Source organism: Nerophis ophidion, linkage group LG16 (assembly GCF_033978795.1).
Source record: "Nerophis ophidion isolate RoL-2023_Sa linkage group LG16, RoL_Noph_v1.0, whole genome shotgun sequence".
NCBI lineage: Eukaryota > Metazoa > Chordata > Actinopteri > Syngnathiformes > Syngnathidae > Nerophis > Nerophis ophidion.
The window spans coordinates 50,992,183-51,011,666 of record NC_084626.1 but is presented as its reverse complement, the minus strand read 5'-3'; the positions used below and the strand labels follow the sequence as shown (position 1 = coordinate 51,011,666).

The 19,484-nt window shown below is 43.5% G+C and overlaps 1 protein-coding gene across 2 annotated transcripts in view; it reads right to left on the bottom strand.

The window, feature by feature from the left end:
- st3gal8 (ST3 beta-galactoside alpha-2,3-sialyltransferase 8) overlaps positions 1 to 19,484 on the bottom strand; it is an 80,736-nt gene that overhangs the window by 19,104 nt on the left and 42,148 nt on the right. For both annotated transcript variants that reach the window (XM_061875446.1, XM_061875448.1), the window contains exons 3-7: positions 17,372 to 17,780; positions 13,556 to 13,631; positions 13,344 to 13,482; positions 6,372 to 6,565; positions 459 to 638 (exon numbers count right to left, since the gene is read on the bottom strand). In XM_061875446.1, the coding sequence (XP_061731430.1) occupies positions 459 to 638; positions 6,372 to 6,565; positions 13,344 to 13,482; positions 13,556 to 13,631; positions 17,372 to 17,561 (779 nt within the window). In that variant the 5' untranslated portion in view covers positions 17,562 to 17,780. The remainder of the gene's footprint in view (positions 1 to 458; positions 639 to 6,371; positions 6,566 to 13,343; positions 13,483 to 13,555; positions 13,632 to 17,371; positions 17,781 to 19,484) is intronic.

Below are 19,484 nucleotides of genomic sequence, written 5' to 3'. Positions count from 1 at the left end.
CTTAGTGATCAAAGAAGCGTAAATAGTTGCCTACATTTTGAGCTTGATTATCGCTTAGTGATCAGAGAAGCGTAAATAGTTGCTTACATTTTGAGCTTGATTATCGCTTAGTGATCAGAGAAGCGTAAATAGTTGCCCACATTTTGAGCTTGATTATCGCTTAGTGATCAGAGAAGCGTAAATAGTTGCCTACATTTTGAGCTTGATTGTCGCTTAGTGATCAGAGAAGCGTAAATAGTTGCCTACATTTTGAGCTTGATTATCGCTTAGTGATCAGAGAAGCGTAAATAGTTGCCTACATTTTGAGCTTGATTATCGCTTAGTGATCAGAGAAGCGTAAATAGTTGCCTACATTTTGAGGTTGATTATCGCTTAGTGATCAGAGAAGCGTAAATAGTTGCCTACATTTTGAGCTTGATTATCGCTTAGTGATCAGAGAAGCGTAAATAGTTGCCTACATTTTGATCTGCCCGGTGGACAGGGCGCTGGTCAGCCACTCCATGTCTCGCAGCTTGAACGGCAGCAGGATGAGACTCACACCGCCCTCCACGTCCACCGCACTCTCCGGGTACATGAAGTGGTGCGTGGTGCGATTCCCGACGTCCTTTTCAAAACTCCGGGTCACGGCTTTGTTCATCCTGGGAGGGAGCCAACAAACAGGTCAGATGTGTGTGTGTGTGTGTTCTTGTATTTATACCTTCTTGAGACATCAAGAAGGAAAAGTAGCTTCCATATGAGGAGGTGTGAACAAGTCAGGACATAAATCATGGTCCCAATACGGAAAAACATTGCATCTTATAGAGCAGGGATCGGGAACCTTTTTGGCTGAGAGAGCCAAGAATCCAAATATTTTAAAATGTATTTCCGTAAGAGCCATATAATTATTTTTTTTAACACTGAACACAACTAAACGCGTGCATTTCTAAGTAAGACCAACATTTCTAGAGTATAATAGGTCGCTTATTCTTTGTCATAACATTGTTATTCTGAAGCTAACTGTGGAGGGGGCGTGGCCTGCGGGCCTGCAGCGAAGCAGGGAGTTGCCAGGACCGGCCTCGAAATCAGCGACAGGTGCGTAGAAGGCCCACCTGGGCCTTGTTGTCTGATCGCCTGTTGCTCTGTTTAGAAGCAGCAGCCAGGAGGAGGGACGGGGTTGGGGCTGGAGCCAGAGTGTGAGCGAGAACGAAAGAGAAAAAGACATTTGCTGGAAAGCAACTGAGAGACTTATTGAAAAAGAAAACAATATTGTAACCCTGAAATAGGCTCTCATGTCGGTGCTTGGTGGTCTGAAGAACCCCCAGGAGGGCAAGCCCCACATTAACCAATAATAAATAAATAACTTCTTACCATTAACGCAACTTCTTGAACAGGTGCGGAACAAAAAAACGGATGGATGGATTAAAAATGCACGAGAATTTTTCAAATTGACTGTGTGTCGCTTTTAAAAGTGCTCCCTTCTAGTCAACATATGAAATAACAAGTGTGTGTAAGAAATTGAAATGCGCCCCCTTTGGCCAAAATTAATAACAACAATAAAATTAATATGTATATAGAGACATACTGTAATAACTTCAAGTAAATAATGAAGAAAATAAAAAATAAGAAAATAACTAAAAGCTTACCTTTTTTATACTTGCATAGTATGTATATATTATTATGTTGTAAATACAAATCTTTATATATCTAGAAAGGGTGGTCCTAAAGAGGAAGGCATTTTTCTCTTGTCTCAAGACGGTCAGAAATACACAAATGTGTGTGTGTATGTATGTGTGTGTGTGTGTGTGTGTGTGTTCTTGTATTTATATTCTTCTTGAGACTTGTGTAGCTTTTGAAAGTGCTCCTGCTCTGGTCAACATATGAAATAACAAGTGTGTGTAAGAAATTGAAATGTGCCCCCTTTTGGCCGAAATTAATTAAAAAAAATATGACAAAAAATAAAAATAATTAACTGAAAGCAGTCTTTTTCTCACAATGTGTCGACTTTTGTCCTATTATTATTAAGAAGCTGGGAACCATTTCTCATATTCGTTCTGCTTCTGTAATATTGCAATATTTTCTCATAAATGTAGGATGTATGAAAATAATGTCTTGGGTGGCCTCAGTCACCTTGGACGTATCCTCGCTCATCCATGCGGACTGGACACTGGCCGAGAGTGGAGTCGGCGGTCTGGGTTGCTTTGTTGGGTCTGCTCCTGTCTCTGGCCATGCTCCCTCCACCCCAGCGGACGATGGCGTGGAACACCGCAGAGGCCACCACAGTGGATATGTTTCTTTTACTTTTTATTCATAGCTGTATGTAGAAGTGTCTGCTTGTATCTGCTGCTTTAATGTCTTTAATGTCCTCTGTGTTCTTTGATGTTTGATGTTTCCCTCTTACACACATGGAAGAGGGATGTGTACTATGGCTATGAGTTGTTGTTTTTTTCCCTTGGCCTCAGTCTGCACCCCCTCTCCAGGGCCCAGGCTAAGACCGATTTTTTTATTTTATTTTAATCTTCTATTTTTCCCCCCCCCCCCCCCCCCCCCTTATTTACCTGTATCTCATCTTTTTTTGTAATTTGCGCTGGAAGCCGGCAGACCCGTCAGCGATCCTGTTCTGTCTCCCTGTAATGTTTGTCTGATCTTCAATAAATCAATCAATGTTTACTTATATAGCCCTAAATCACTAGTGTCTCAAAGGGCTGCACAAACCACTACGACATCCTCGGTAGGCCCACATAAGGGCAAGGAAAAACTCACACCCAGTGGGACGTCGGTGACAATGATGACTATGAGAACCTTGGAGAGGAGGAAAGCAATGGATGTCGAGCAGGTCTAACATGATACTGTGAAAGTTCAATCCATAATGGATCCAACACAGTCGCGAGAGTGTCAAAAGTCTGCATTTTCTCTAAGTGTCAAAAAGTCAGGTTTTGTTGTGTCAAAAAGTTGTTTTTTTTAAGTGTCCAAAAATTTGGATTTTTTTTCAAGTGTCAAAAAGTTTTTTTTCTTTTTCCTAAGTGTCAAAAAGTCTGGATTTCTTTCTAAGTGTCACAAAATTGGGATTTTTTTCAAAGTGTCAAAAAGTTTTTTTTTTTTTCCTAAGTGTCAAAAAGTCTGGATTTCTTTCTAAGTGTCACAAAATTGGGATTTTTTCAAAGTGTCAAAAAATCTGGATTTTTTCTAAAAGTTAAAAAGTTGGGTTTTAGATCTTGAATGGGATTGTGCTGAAAATTGTAATTTTACGTATAAAATACTACACGGTCTAGCTCCATCCTATCTTGCCGATTGTATTGTACCATATGTCCCGGCAAGAAATCTGCCTTCAAAGGACTCCGGCTTGTTAGTGATTCCTAGAGCCCAAAAAAAGTCTGCGGGCTATAGAGCGTTTTCATTTCGGGCTCCAGTACTCTGGAATGCCCTCCCGGTAACAGTTCGAGATGCCACCTCAGTAGAAGCATTTAAGTCTCACCTTAAAACTCATTTGTATACTCTAGCCTTTAAATAGACCTCCTTTTTAGACCAGTTGATCTGCCGTTTCTTTTCTTTTTCTCCTATGTCCCACTCTCCCTTGTGGAGGGGGTCCGGTCCGATCCGGTGGCCATGTACTGCTTGCCTGTGTATCGGCTGGGGACATCTCTGCGCTGCTGATCCGCCTCCGCTTGGGATGGTTTCCTGCTGGCTCCGCTGTGAACGGGACTCTCGCTGCTGTGTTGGATCCGCTTTGGACTGGACTCTCGTGACTGTGTTGGATCCATTATGGATTGAACTTTCACAGTATCATGTTAGACCCGCTCGACATCCATTGCTTTCCTCCTCTCCAAGGTTCTCATAGTCATCATTGTCACCGACGTCCCACTGGGTGTGAGTTTTCCTTGCCCTTATGTGGGCCTACCGAGGATTTCGTAGTGGTTTGTGCAGCCCTTTGAGACACTAGTGATTTAGGGCTATATAAGTAAACATTGATTGATTGATTGATTGAAGGAACTCTCCTGACGGAATAAATAAAGTACTATCTAATCTAATCTAATCTAATCTAAAATTGTTACTTTTTCATGATAAATGGCGACATTCGTCCTATAAAATTCCGACTTGTATCACAACATTGCCAATTTTTTTGTTGTTCTGGTAAATTTAATGACATTTTTTGAGTAAAATGATGACTTTTGTCATCATTTTGCCGAGTGAAATTCCGATTATTATTACAAAATTGCCAAAATGTCAAAGTTTTCTTCTAAAATTGCGACTGTTAGAGTAAAATTCTAACTTTTATCATAATATTTTGACTTGTGTTGAGTAAAATGACGACTTTTATTATAATACTGCCAAATTTCTAAGTTTTTCTTGTGAAATTCCAACTCATTTTTCACAACATATTTGCATAGTTCGATATATATATATAATGTAGTCAGCTGGAGGCGTGTCTTAATGAAATTAAACAATGGATGTCGCTAACTTTTTGCAACTCAACGCCAAAAAAACGGAAATGCTGATTATCGGTCCTGCTAGACACCGACCTCTATTTAATAATACAACTCTAACATTTGACAACCAAACAATTAAACAAGGTGACTCGGTAAAGAATCTGGGTATTATCTTCGACCCAACTCTCTCCTTTGAGTCACACATTAAAAGCGTTACTAAAACGGCCTTCTTTCATCTCCGTAATATCGCTAAAATTCGCTCCATTTTGTCCACTAAAGACGCTGAGATCATTATCCATGCGTTTGTTACGTCTCGTCTCGATTACTGTAACGTATTATTTTCGGGTCTCCCCATGTCTAGCATTAAAAGATTACAGTTGGTACAAAATGCGGCTGCTAGACTTTTGACAAGAACAAGAAAGTTTGATCATATTACGCCTGTACTGTATATACCTTTATATACATATATACATACATATATACCTATACTGTATATACCTTTATATACATATATACATACATATATACCTATACTGTATATACCTTTATATACATATATACATACATATATACCTGTACTGTATATACCTTTATATACATATATACATACATATATACCTATACTGTATATACCTTTATATACATATATACATACATATATACCTATACTGGCTCACCTGCACTGGCTTCCTGTGCACTTAAGATGTGACTTTAAGGTTTTACTACTTACGTATAAAATACTACACGGTCTAGCTCCATCTTATCTTGCCGATTGTATTGTACCATATGTCCCGGCAAGAAATCTGCCTTCAAAGGACTCCGGCTTATTAGTGATTCCTAAAGCCCCAAAAAAGTCTGCGGGCTATAGAGCGTTTTCATTTCGGGCTCCAGTACTCTGGAATGCCCTCCCGGTAACAGTTCAAGATGCTACCTCAGTAGAAGCATTTAAGTCTCACCTTAAAACTCATTTGTATACTCTAGCCTTTAAATAGACTCCCATTTTAGACCAGTTGATCTGCCGTTTCTTTTCTTTTTCTCCTTATGTCCCACTCTCCCTTGTGGAGGGGGTCCGGTCCGATCCGGTGGCCATGTCGCCTGTGTATCGGCTGGAGACATCTCTGCGCTGCTGATCCGCCTCCGCTTGGGATGGTTTCCTGCTGGCTCCGCTGCGAACTGGACTCTTGCTGCTGTGTTGGATCCGCTTTGGACTGGACTCTTCCGACTGTGTTGGATCCATTATGGATTGAACTTTCACAGTATCATGTTAGACCCGCTCGACATCCATTGCTTTCCTCCTCTCCAAGGTTCTCATAGTCATCATTGTCACCGACGTCCCACTGGGTGTGAGTTTTCCTTGCCCTTATGTGGGCCTACCGAGGATGTCGTAGTGGTTTGTGCAGCCCTTTGAGACACTAGTGATTTAGGGCTATATAAGTAAACAATGATTGATTGATTGATTGAAGGAACTCTCCTGACGGAATAAATAAAGTACTATCTAATCTAATCTAATCTAAAATTGTTACTTTTTCATGCAAAATGGCGACATTCGTCCTATAAAATTCCGACTTGTATCACAACATTGCCAATTTTTTTGTTGTTCTGGTAAATTTAATGACATTTTTTGAGTAAAATGATGACTTTTGTCATCATTTTGCCGATTATTATTACAAAATTGCCAAAATGTCAAAGTTTTCTTCTAAAATTCCGACTGTTAGAGTAAAAATTCTAACTTTTATCATAAAATTTTGACTTGTGTTGAGTAAAATGACGACTTTTATTATAATACTGACAAAATTCTAAGTTTTTCTTGTGAAATTCCCCTCTCATTTTTCACAACATATTTGCATAGTATGTATATATATATATACAAATCTTTATATAGCTAGAAAGGGTGGTCCTAAAGAGGTAGGCATTTTTCGGAGGTCTCAAGAGGGTCACAAATACACAAATGTGTGTGTGTGTGTGTACCGGATCACGGTGCCGTGGGAGTCGATGAGTTTGCCGTGTCCAGACTGTTGCAAGTTGCCGGAGTTGCCCACCACCGCACAGGAGCGACAGCGCGAGGGCCCCGGCTTGAAGTCCCCGGCGGGCGAGGCAATGACCTTGAACATCTGTGACATCACTTCCTGTAGAGTTTGGTCGTTACCGGAGCGCTGGAGGCTCTGAGGAGAGGAGTGAGTGCAGAGTGACAGCATGAATCAGCAGGGTGACGTCAGTGCAGAGTGACAGCATGAATCAGCAGGGTGACGTCAGTGCAGAGTGACAGCATGAATCAGCAGGGTGACGTCAGTGCAGAGTGACAGCATGAATCAGCAGGGTGACGTAAGTGCAGAATGACAGCATGAATCAGCAGGGTGACGTCAGTGCAGAGTGACAGCATGAATCAGCAGGGTGACGTCAGTGCAGAGTGACAGCATGAATCAGCAGGGTGACGTCAGTGCAGAGTGACAGCATGAATCAGCAGGGTGACGTCAGTGCAGAGTGACAGCATGAATCAGCAGGGTGACGTAAGTGCAGAGTGACAGCATGAATCAGCAGGGTGACGTCAGTGCAGAGTGACAGCATGAATCAGCAGGGTGACGTCAGTGCAGAGTGACAGCATGAATCAGCAGGGTGACGTCAGTGCAGAGTGACAGCATGAATCAGCAGGGTGAGGTCAGTGCAGAGTGACAGCATGAATCAGCAGGGTGAGGTCAGTGCAGAGTGACAGCATGAATCAGCAGGGTGACGTCAGTGCAGAGTGACAGCATTAATCAGCAGGGTGACGTCAGTGCAGAGTGACAGCATGAATCAGCAGGGTGACGTCAGTGCAGAGTGACAGCATGAATCAGCAGGGTGAGGTCAGTGCAGAATGACAGCATGAATCAGCAGGGTGACGTCAGTGCAGAGTGACAGCATGAATCAGCAGGGTGACGTCAGTGCAGAGTGACAGCATGAATCAGCAGGGTGACGTCAGTGCAGAGTGACAGCATGAATCAGCAGGGTGACGTCAGTGCAGAATGACAGCATGAATCAGCAGGGTGACGTCAGTGCAGAGTGACAGCATGAATCAGCATGGTGACGTCAGTGCAGAGTGACAGCATGAATCAGCAGGGTGACGTCAGTGCAGAGTGACAGCATGAATCAGCAGGGTGACGTCAGTGCAGAGTGACAGCATGAATCAGCAGGATGACGTCAGTGCAAAGTGACAGCATGAATGAATCAGCAGGGTGACGTCAGTGCAGAGTGACAGCATGAATCAGCAGGGTGACGTCAGTGCAGAGTGACAGCATGAATCAACAGGGTGACGTCAGTGCAGAGTGACAGCATGAATCAGCAGGGTGACGTCAGTGCAGAGTGACAGCATGAATCAGCAGGGTGACGTCAGTGCAGAGTGACAGCATGAATCAGCAGGGTGACGTCAGTGCAGAGTGACAGCATGAATCAGCAGGGTGACGTCAGTGCAGAGTGACAGCATGAATCAGCAGGGTGACGTCAGTGCAGAGTGACAGCATGAATCAGCAGGGTGACGTCAGTGCAGAGTGACAGCATGAATCAGCAGGGTGACGTCAGAGCAGAGTGACAGCATGAATCAGCAGGGTGACGTCAGAGCAGAGTGACAGCATGAATCAGCAGGGTGACGTCAGTGCAGAGTGACAGCATGAATCAGCAGGGTGACGTCAGTGCAGAGTGACAGCATGAATCAGCAGGGTGACGTCAGTGCAGAGTGACAGCATGAATCAGCAGGGTGACGTCAGTGCAGAGTGACAGCATGAATCAGCAGGGTGACGTCAGAGCAGAGTGACAGCATGAATCAGCAGGGTGACGTCAGTGCAGAGTGACAGCATGAATATGCAGGGTGACGTCAGTGCAGAGTGACAGCATGAATCAGCAGGGTGACGTCAGTGCAGAGTGACAGCATGAATCAGCAGGGTGACGTCAGTGCAGAGTGACAGCATGAATCAGCAGGGTGACGTCAGTGCAGAGTGACAACATGAATCAGCAGGGTGAAGTCAGTGCAGAGTGACAGCAACAGTGCAGAGTGACAGCATGAATCAGCAGGGTGACGTCAGTGCAGAGTGACAGCATGAATCAGCAGGGTGACGTCAGTGCAGAGTGACAGCATGAATCAGCAGGGTGACGTCAGTGCAGAGTGACAGCATGAATGAATCAGCAGGGTGACGTCAGTGCAGAATGACAGCATGAATCAGCAGGGTGACGTCAGTGCAGAGTGACAGCATGAATCAGCAGGGTGACGTCAGTGCAGAGTGACAGCATGAATCAGCAGGGTGACGTCAGTGCAGAGTGACAGCGTGAATCAGCAGGGTGACGTCAGTGCAGAATGACAGCGTGAATCAGCAGGGTGAGGTCAGTGCAGAGTGACAGCATGAATCAGCAGGGTGACGTCAGTGCAGAGTGACAGCATGAATCAGCAGGGTGACGTCAGTGCAGAGTGACAGCATGAATCAGCAGGGTGACGTCAGTGCAGAGTGACAGCATGAATCAGCAGGGTGACGTCAGTGCAGAGTGACAGCATGAATCAGCAGGGTGACGTCAGTGCAGAATGACAGCATGAATCAGCAGGGTGACGTCAGTGCAGAGTGACAACATGAATCAGCAGGGTGACGTCAGTGCAGAGTGACAGCATGAATGAATCAGCAGGGTGACGTCAGTGCAGAGTGACAGCATGAATAAGCAGGGTGACGTCAGTGCAGAGTGACAGCATGAATCAGCAGGGTGACGTCAGTGCAGAGTGACAGCATGAATCAGCAGGGTGACGTCAGTGCAGAGTGACAGCATGAATCAGCAGGGTGACGTCAGTGCAGAGTGACAGCATGAATGAATAAGCAGGGTGACGTCAGTGCAGAGTGACAGCATGAATGAATAAGCAGGGTGACGTCAGTGCAGAGTGACAGCATGAATCAGCAGGGTGACGTCAGTGCAGAGTGACAGCCTGAATCAGCAGGGTGACGTCAGTGCAGAGTGACAGCATGAATCAGCAGGGTGACGTCAGTGCAGAGTGACAGCATGAATCAGCAGGGTGATGTCAGTGCAGAATGACAGCATGAATCAGCAGGGTGACGTCAGTGCAGAGTGACACCATGAATCAGCAGGGTGACGTCAGTGCAGAGTGACAGCATGAATCAGCAGGGTGACGTCAGTGCAGAGTGACAGCATGAATCAGCAGGGTGACGTCAGTGCAGAGTGACAGCATGAATCAGCAGGGTGACGTCAGTGCAGAGTGACAGCATGAATCAGCAGGGTGACGTCAGTGCAGAGTGACAGCATGAATCAGCAGGGTGACGTCAGTGCAGAGTGACAGCATGAATCAGCAGGGTGACGTCAGTGCAGAGTGACAGCATGAATCAGCAGGGTGACGTCAGTGCAGAGTGACAGCATGAATCAGCAGGGTGACGTCAGTGCAGAGTGACAGCATGAATCAGCAGGGTGACGTCAGTGCAGAGTGACAGCATGAATCAGCAGGGTGACGTCAGTGCAGAGTGACACCATGAATCAGCAGGGTGACGTCAGTGCAGAGTGACAGCATGAATCAGCAGGGTGACGTCAGTGCAGAGTGACAGCATGAATCAGCAGGGTGACGTCAGTGCAGAGTGACAGCATGAATCAGCAGGGTGACGTCAGTGCAGAGTGACACCATGAATCAGCAGGGTGACGTCAGTGCAGAGTGACAGCATGAATCAGCAGGGTGACGTCAGTGCAGAGTGACAGCATGAATCAGCAGGGTGACGTCAGTGCAGAGTGACAGCATGAATCAGCAGGGTGACGTCAGTGCAGAGTGACAGCATGAATCAGCAGGGTGACGTCAGTGCAGAGTGACAGCATGAATCAGCAGGGTGACGTCAGTGCAGAGTGACAGCATGAATCAGCAGGGTGACGTCAGTGCAGAGTGACAGCATGAATCAGCAGGGTGAGGTCGGCCTCTGCCAGCTTCTCATCTCCTAATGGAGCGACGCAGACCAACATTGAGGACAGTCTGCATCTTCATTGTGTAATCAGGTCAGGTCTGTGTGTTCCACCATCAGACCGGATGACGGCTCCTAACAGACTCTGACGGGAATCCAGCAGGACTCCTAAATCACTTCTGATCCACAAAGCCTGCAGGGCTCCAGTGGGGAACTCTGTCGCCTCACAGCAAGGAGGTCTGAGCTTGGGAATTCCATGAAGACTACAGATTGTGCACACTAGGGTTGGACGGTGTACCGGTACTAGTATAGTATATCGGTACTAATGAATCAAAAACGGTACTAGTATAGTATCGTGGTACTAATGAATCAAAAACGGTACTAGTATAGTATCGTGGTACTAATGAATCAAAAACGGTACTAGTATAGTATCGTGGTACTAATGAATCAAAAACGGTACTAGTATAGTATCGTGGTACAAATGAATCAAAAACAGTACTAGTAAAGAATTGTGGTCAAAAACGGTACTAGTATAGTATCGTGGTACTAATGAATCAAAAACGGTACTAGTATAGTATTGTGGTACTAATGAATCAAAAACGGTACTAGTATAGTATTGTGGTACTAATGAATCCAAAACGGTATTTGTATAGAATTGTGGTCAAAAACGGTACTAGTATAGTATCGTGGTACTAATGAATCAAAAACGGTATTTGTATAGAATCACGGTACTAATGAATCAAAAACAGTACTAGTAAAGAATTGTGGTCAAAAACGGTACTAGTATAGTATTGTGGTACTAATGAATCAAAAACGGTACTAGTATAGTATTGTGGTACTAATGAATCAAAAACGGTACTAGTATAGTATTGTGGTACTAATGAATCAAAAACGGTATTTGTATAGAATTGTGGTCAAAAACGATACTAGTATAGTATTGCAGTACTAATGAATCAAAAACGGTACTTGTATAGTATCGTGGTACTAATGAATCAAAAACGGTACTGGTATAATATTGTGGTCAAAAATGGTAATAGTATAGTATCGCGGTACTAATGAATCACAAACGGTACTAGTATAGTATCGCGGTACTAATGAATCAGAAACGGTACTAGTATAGTATCGCGGTACTAATGAATCAAAACGGTACTAGTATAGTATCGCGGTAGTAATAAATCAAAAACGGTACTAGTATAGTATAGTGGTACTAATGAATCAAAAACGGTACTGGTATAATATTGTGGTCAAAAATGGTACTAGTATAGTATCGCGGTCCTAATGAATCAAAAACAGTACTAGTGTAGTATCGCGGTACTAATGAATCAAAACGGTACTAGTATAGTATCGTGGTACTAATGAATCAAAAACGGTACTGGTATAATATTGTGGTCAAAAATGGTACTAGTATAGTATCGCGGTACTAATGAATCAAAAACGGTACTACTATAGTATCGCGGTACTAATGAATCAAAACGGTACTAGTATAGTATCGTGGTACTAATAAATAAAAAAGGGTACTAGTGTAGTATTATGGTCGAAAACGGTACTAGTATAGTATCGCGGTAGTAATAAATCAAAAACGGTACTAGTATAGTATAGTGGTACTAATGAATCAAAAACAATACTAGTATAGTATGGCGGTACTAATAAATCAAAAACGGTACTAGTATAGTATCACGGTACTAATGAATGAGAAACAGTACTAGTATAGTATCGCAGTACTAATGAATCAGAAACGGTACTAGTATAGTATCGCGGTACTAATGAATCAGAAACGGTACTAGTATAGTATCGCGGTACTAATGAATAAAAACGGTACTAGTATAGTATCGTGGAACTAATAAATAAAAAAGGGTACTAGTGTAGTATTATGGTCGAAAACGGTACTAGTATAGTATCGCGGTAGTAATAAATAAAAAATGGTACTAGTATAGTATCGTGGTACTAATGAATCAAAAACGGTATTAGCATAGTATTGTGGTACTAATTAATCAAAAACAATACTAGTATAGTATGGCGGTACTAATAAATCAAAAACGGTACTAGTATAGTATCGTGGTACTAATGAATCAAAAACGGTACTAGTATAGTATCGTGGTACTAATGAATCAAAAACGGTACTAGTATAGTATCGTGGTACTAATAAATCAAAAACGGTACTAGTATAGTATCGCGGTAGTAATAAATAAAAAACGGTACTAGTATAGTATCGTGGTACTAATGAATCAAAAACGGTATTAGCATAGTATCGCAGTACTAATGAATCAGAAACTGTACTAGTATAGTATTGCGGTATTAATGAATAAAAACGGTACTAGTATAGTATCGCGGTAGTAATAAATCAAAAATGGTACTAGTATAGTATCGTGGTACTAATGAATCAAAAACGGTATTAGCATGGTATCGTGGTACTAATGAATCAAAAACGGTACTAGTATAGTATGGCGGTACTAATAAATCAAAAACGGTACTAGTATAGTATCGCGGTAGTAATAAATCAAAAACGGTACTACTATAGTATTGTGGTACTAATGAATAAAAACGGTACCAGTATAGTATCGTGGTACTAATAAATAAAAAAGGGTACTAGTGTAGTATTATGGTTGAAAACGGTACTAGTATAGTATCACGGTACTAATAAATCAAAAACGGTACTAGTATAGTATCACGGTACTAATAAATAAAAAACGGTACTAGTATAGTATCACGGTACTAATAAATAAAAAACGGTACTAGTATAGTATCACGGTACTAATGAATGATAAACAGTACCAGTATAGTATCGCAGTACTAATGAATCAGAAACAGTACTAGTAAAGTATCGCGGTACTAATGAATCAGAAACAGTACTAGTATAGTATCGCAGTACTAATGAATCAAAAACTGGTTTTGGGTTTTGTGTATTACAAAAATTGAATGGAATCAAAACCTGATTCTGCATCCAATTGTCACCTCATGAACGGGAATCGAACCCGATCGTAAGGTGGCCGAGGACTGGTTGAAAGAGTCTGCGTGTGCTGTGTACTGTCGTGCTCACCAGCCACCACTGGAGGGCGTCAGGGTCCAGGCTCATGTTGGCGTCCTGCAGGAAGGGTCTCTGTCTGGGATCGTAGTGACGGCTGAACCAGTCCGAGGCGCCCAGGTCCGAGACGCAGGACTGAGGACATCCGCAGGACCTGGGAGGACGACACGGACGTTCAAGGCGTCAAGTCCGTGTTTGGACTGCCGGCCCGCTTTTCTCTTTCTTACCTGGGGACAACTTCAGAGTTCTTGACCGCCGCCTCACTGGGAGGAGCGTGGATAGCGGCGACGCCATCGGGAGGATCTGCCACCACAAAGTAGCAGTATCATGAAACAATGGAAAGTGGGACCAGTATCCTCCCGACCAATCATTCAACAGCTTTCATTTCATTCGAGTTCCATAATATTATTGAATATAAAAAAAAAAGGAAAAAAGATTTTGTGATGATAAAAAATATCAATGTAATCATAGCAGTATCGACAAAATCCCCTCTTGTACTTGGTATCATTACATGGCATTTGTTTACATTCAGGAACGTAACATTAGCGGCGACGCCGGTGTGCTACGTGTGTCGTGAAGCATGTTTAGCTATTCCTCGTCCTCCGCTGATAATGATACTTGTAAGAAACTTACTGTTAGAATAATCGTATCTGTTATCACAAAATGTTGTGTTTCAACGAGGTCCCGGCGAGCAGACAAACAAATGCTGTCTTTAATCCTACCAAGCAGAAGGCTAAAACTCCACTGTGTAGGATGGGAAGCAACATGAAGGTGTTCGATTGAAATCCACAGAAAGATATTGTCTCGACGAAAACGAAGCAGGACCTGACTCCCCTCCAGGGGGCTCCTCTTTTAAGTGTTTTAGACCTTTTCTTTGAACTGTCGTAATCAAGGGCGATGTCTGTTTACAACCCCTGTCCCTTAGAAACAGCTGTTGCCATGTAATCAGGGAAAGTCCAAATAAAAGAGGCTTACAATCTTTCGTCAGGTGCGTGGTGATACTGTAGGAGAGTACAGTCCAAACGTCTCTCCTCAATTGAGCCAAATTTAATTCTGTCTGTATTTAATTCCTTGCTTCTTGTCTTGTTTAACAGATGTCATCAGTGTTTGAACCTGACATTTAGTTTATACCGGTCAACGCTTAATAATTATTTTTCTTCTTTGTCATAAAAAAGGGACGTTTTTGTCATGAAAAAGGGAGGTTTTGGTGGTTTTTGCACTAATTGTAAGTGTATATTGTGTTTTTTATGTTGATTTAACAAAACAAAAAAAATTAAAAATGTTTACTTTTTTTTTATTTTTATTTTATTTTATAAAAATTCTTCTGCGGCCCGGTACCAATCGGGCCGCGGCCCGGTGGTTGGGGACCACTGTTTTAAAGCACCTCTTCCTGAGGGTATTCCAGTGTTATAACTTCACCTTTTTCTTTACTTTTCAGGCTAAAATGCATCCATTCTCCCTTTTCTGTCTACACACTGTGTCTGCCTGTAAGTACTCTGTGTGCGTGTACTGCCGAACATGCTCATCTGCTTGTAAAACCAGCAATGTGAAGTGAAGTGAATTATATTTATATAGCTCTTTTTCTCTAGTGACTCAAAGCGCTTTACATAGTGAAACCCCATATCTAGGTTACATTTAACTGGGATGGCTGAAGCGGGAATCGAACTTGCAACCCTCAAGTTGCTGGCACGGCCACTCTACCAACCGAGCTATACCGAATCAGCAGGGTGACGTCAGTACGAGAGTACAGTCCAAACGTCTCTCCTCAATTGAGCCAAATTTAATTCTGTCTCTATTTAATTCCTTGCTTCTTGTCTTGTTTAACAGATGTCATCAGTGTTTGAACCTGACATTTAGTTTATGTGTCGCCATGGAGGCGAGGATTAGTGATTTAGAAGTAGCTGAAACACTGCCGACTGCGAAGGGATGTTAGCTGCTAGCTAGCTAGCCATGTTTTTCTTCTTTGTCATAAAAAAGGGACGTGTTTGTCATGAAAAAGGGAAGTTTTTGTGGTTTTTGCACTAATTGTAAGTGTATATTGTGTTTTTTATGTTGATTTAACAAAACAAAAAAAAGAAAAATTTTGTATTTTTTATTTTTTTTAAAATTTATTTTACAAAAAGTCTTCTGCGGCCCGGTGGTTGGGGACCACTGTTTTAAAGCACCTCACCTTTTTCTTTACTTTTCAGCCTAAAATGCATCCATTCTCCCTTTTCTGTCTGCACACTGTGTCTGCCTGTAAGTACTCTGTGTGCGTGCGCTGCCGAACATACTCATCTGCTTGTAAAACCAGAAATGTGAAGTGAAGTGAATTATATTTATATAGCGCTTTTCTCAAGTGACTCAAAGCGCTTTACATAGTGAAACCCAATATCTAAGATACATTTAAACCAGTGTGGGTGGCACTGGGAGCAGGTGGGTAAAGTGTCTTCCCCGAGGACACAACGGCAGTGACTAGGATGGCTGAAGCGGGAATGGAACTTGCAACCCTCAAGTTGCTGGCACGGCCACTCTACCAACCGAGCTATACCGAATCAGCAGGGTGACGTCAGTACGAGAGTACAGTCCAATCGTCTCTCCTCAATTGAGCCAAATTTAATTCCGTCTCTATTTAATTCCTTGCTTCTTGTCTTGTTTCATAGATGTCATCAGTGTTTGAACCTGACACTTAATTTATGTGTCGCCATGGAGGAGAGGATTAGTAATTTAGAAGTAGCTGAAACACTGCCGACTGCGAATGGATGTTAGCAGCTAGCTAGCTAGCCATGTTTAAAAGCACCTCTTCCTGAGGGTGTTCCAGTGTTATAACTTCACCTTTATCTTTACTTTTCAGGCTAAAATGCATCCATTCTCCCTTTTCTGTCTGCACACTGTGTTTGCCTGTAAGTACTCTGTGTGCGTGCGCTGCCGAACATGCTCATCTGCTTGTAAAACCAGCAATGTGAAGTGAAGTGAATTATATCTATATAGCGCTTTTTCTCTAGTGACTCAAAGCGCTTTACATAGCGAAACCCCATATCTAATTTTTACATTTAAACCAGTGTGGGTGGCACTGGGAGCAGAAGGGTAAAGCGTCTTCCCCGAGGACACAACGGCAGTGACTAGGATGGCTGAAGCGGGAATCGAACTTGCAACCCTCAAGTTGCTGGCACGGGCACTCTACCAACCGAGCTATACCGAATCAGCAGGGCGACGTCAGTACGAGAGTACAGTCCAATCGTCTCTCCTCAATTGAGCCAAATTTAATTCCGTCTCTATTTAATTCCTTGCTTCTTGTCTTGTTTAATAGATGTCGTCAGTGTTTGAACCTGACACTTAATTTATGTGTCGCCATGGAGGAGATGATGAGTAATTTAGAAGTAGCTGAAACACTGCCGAATGGATGTTAGCAGCTAGCTAGCCATGTTTAAAAGCACCTCTTCCTGAGGGTGTTTAAGTGTTATAACTTCCCCTTTATCTTTACTTTTTAGGCTAAAATGCATCCATTCTCCCTTTTCTGTCTGCCTGTAAGTACTCTGTGTGCGTGCGCTGCCGAACATGCTCATCTGCTTGTAAAACCAGCAATGTGAAGTGAAGTGAATTATATTTATATAGCGCTTTTTCTCTGGTGACTCAAAGCGCTTTACATAGTGAAACCCCATATCTAATTTTTACATTTAAACCAGTGTGGGTGGCACTGGGAGCAGGTGAGGAAAGTGTCCTGCCCAAGGACACAATGGCAGTGACTCGGATGGCGGAAGCGGGGATCGAACCTGCAACCCTCAAGTTGCTGGCACGGCCGCTTTACCAACCGAGCTATACCTCCGAAATGTCATGACATTATGACGAGCCGCAATGCCTGTAAAAAAAAAATTGTACTTTTTAAAAGGTGGTATAGTACCGAATATGATTCATTAGTACCGCGGTACCATACTAGTACCGGTATAACGTACAACCTGAGCACGGACCCAAACACAAATCTGGTCTTTCCTTACTTAGCTCACAAAAAGTGACAAAAACCTTGTCAAGATTATTTCCCAGACCTAAAATGTTACGATACTCACCCGTCTCCCCGTGGAAGGGCTTCCCACTGGGTGTGGCCAGGCTGGGGGGCGTGTCCAAGTACAAGGAGAGGAAATGCCCTTTCTGGATACTCTGACTGGCGAGCATGAGGAGGAGGACGGCGGCGATCACCACCACCACGTACAGCTTCCTCTTCAGCAGCATGGCCGGGCTGGTGAAGGGGCGGGGCATCAGCGGGACGCACGACGGCGAGCCGACGTCAAGTCCGTCGTGTCGGCTTTGGCTGGGGCCTCCCCGCTACCCTCATCTCGACCTCTGTCTGGGCCCTCGCCACACTTTTATCTCCATGGAGCAGGTGTGTGTGTGTGTGTGTGTGTGTGTGTGTGTGTGTGTGGGTGAGATAACTCGACACCGCCTTCCTGTTGGTGCATACAGGAACTATGGCAACACCTGCAACGGGCAGAGACACAACAACTTTAGTCGCCATGTGGATTCGGTTATCCGTCCGATATCAGCCAAAAAGCATGTATCGGACTATATCAGCTCGTATCTAAGATGTCCGATACAGGCCAGTTGGCATCTAAATCTCCTCCAATAAACACACCCGTTGTTTTGTTTCTGTATTTTAGTCCTTTCAAAAGGGTAAACAGATCGCGGCTACACCACAGCTAAACACACAATAGCTCGACCTATGTATCGGTGATATTTTCCACTCTGCTGGACAGGGGTGACAGGGTTAAAGGTCGCATAGTGGGGGGGAAAAAAAAAATCACATGACAGCACATCTGGAATCTTGGAATCTGGACACCGAAATGGAAACACAGGCACGCTTAATCAAAAAATAATAATAAAGTACCACTGATAGTGAAATGACCCTCTGCATTTGACCCACCCCCTTCTTCCAGCCTCTGGGAGGTGAGGGGAGCAGTGAGCAGCAGCAGTGGCTACGCTCTGGAATCATTTTGGTGATTTAATGCCCAATTCTAACCCTTGAGTGCCAAGCAGGGACGCAATGGGTACCATTTTTATAGTCTTTGGTATGACTGGACCGGGGTTTGAACTCACGACCTACAGATCTCTAGCGACGTGGTTAGAGCACCTGTCTTATTGACCTTGACTGAAGCAAATTGACATATTCTTATTCGGACACGTTGGGTTCACCAAAACTAGACGTGGCCCGTCACTCATAAAAACCCTGATGCCACAACAGGTCTGACAGAGAATAAGTAGACAGAGCAAGGAGGGATCATCAGTCTGTGACTGGCAGATTATAGCAGTGATAACTTGACATTAGAAGCATTTAAGTCTCACCTTAAAACTCATCTGTATACTCTAGCCTTTAAATAGACCTCCTTTTTAGACCAGTTGATCTGCCGCTTCTTTTCTTTCTCCTATGTCCCCCCCCTCCCTTGTGGAGGGGGTCCGGTCCGATGACCATGGATGAAGTACTGGCTGTCCAGAGTCGAGACCCAGGATGGACCGCTCGCCTGTATCGGTTGGGGACATCTCTACGCTGCTGATCCGCTTGAGATGGTTTCCTGTGGACGGGACTCTCGCTGCTGTCTTGGATCCGCTTTGAACTTAACTCTCGCGCCTGTGTTGGAGCCACTATGGATTGAACTTTCACAGTATCATGTTAGACCCGCTCGACATCCATTGCTTTCGGGTTGCCTACATCTGAGGTCCTCTCCAAGGTTTCTCATAGTCAGCATTGTCACCGACGTCCCACTGGATGTGAATTCTCCCTGCCCACTGGGTGTGAGTTTTCCTTGCCCTTTTGTGGGTTCCTCCGAGGATGTCGTAGTCGTAATGATTTGTGCAGTCCTTTGAGCCATTTGTGATTTGGGGCTATATAAATAAACATTGATTGATTGATACTTTTATTAGTAGTTTGCACAGTTCAGTACATATTCCGTACAATTGACCACTAAATGGTAACACCCCAATAAGTTTTTCAACTTGTTTAAGTCGGGGTCCACGTTAATTAATTCATGGTACAAATATATACTATCAAAATAATACAGTCATCACACAAGTTAATCATCATAGTATGTACATTGAATTATTTACATTATTTACAATCCGGGGGGTGGGGTGAGGAGCTTTGGTTGATATCAGAACTTCAGTCATCAACAATTGCATTGAAACAGTGTA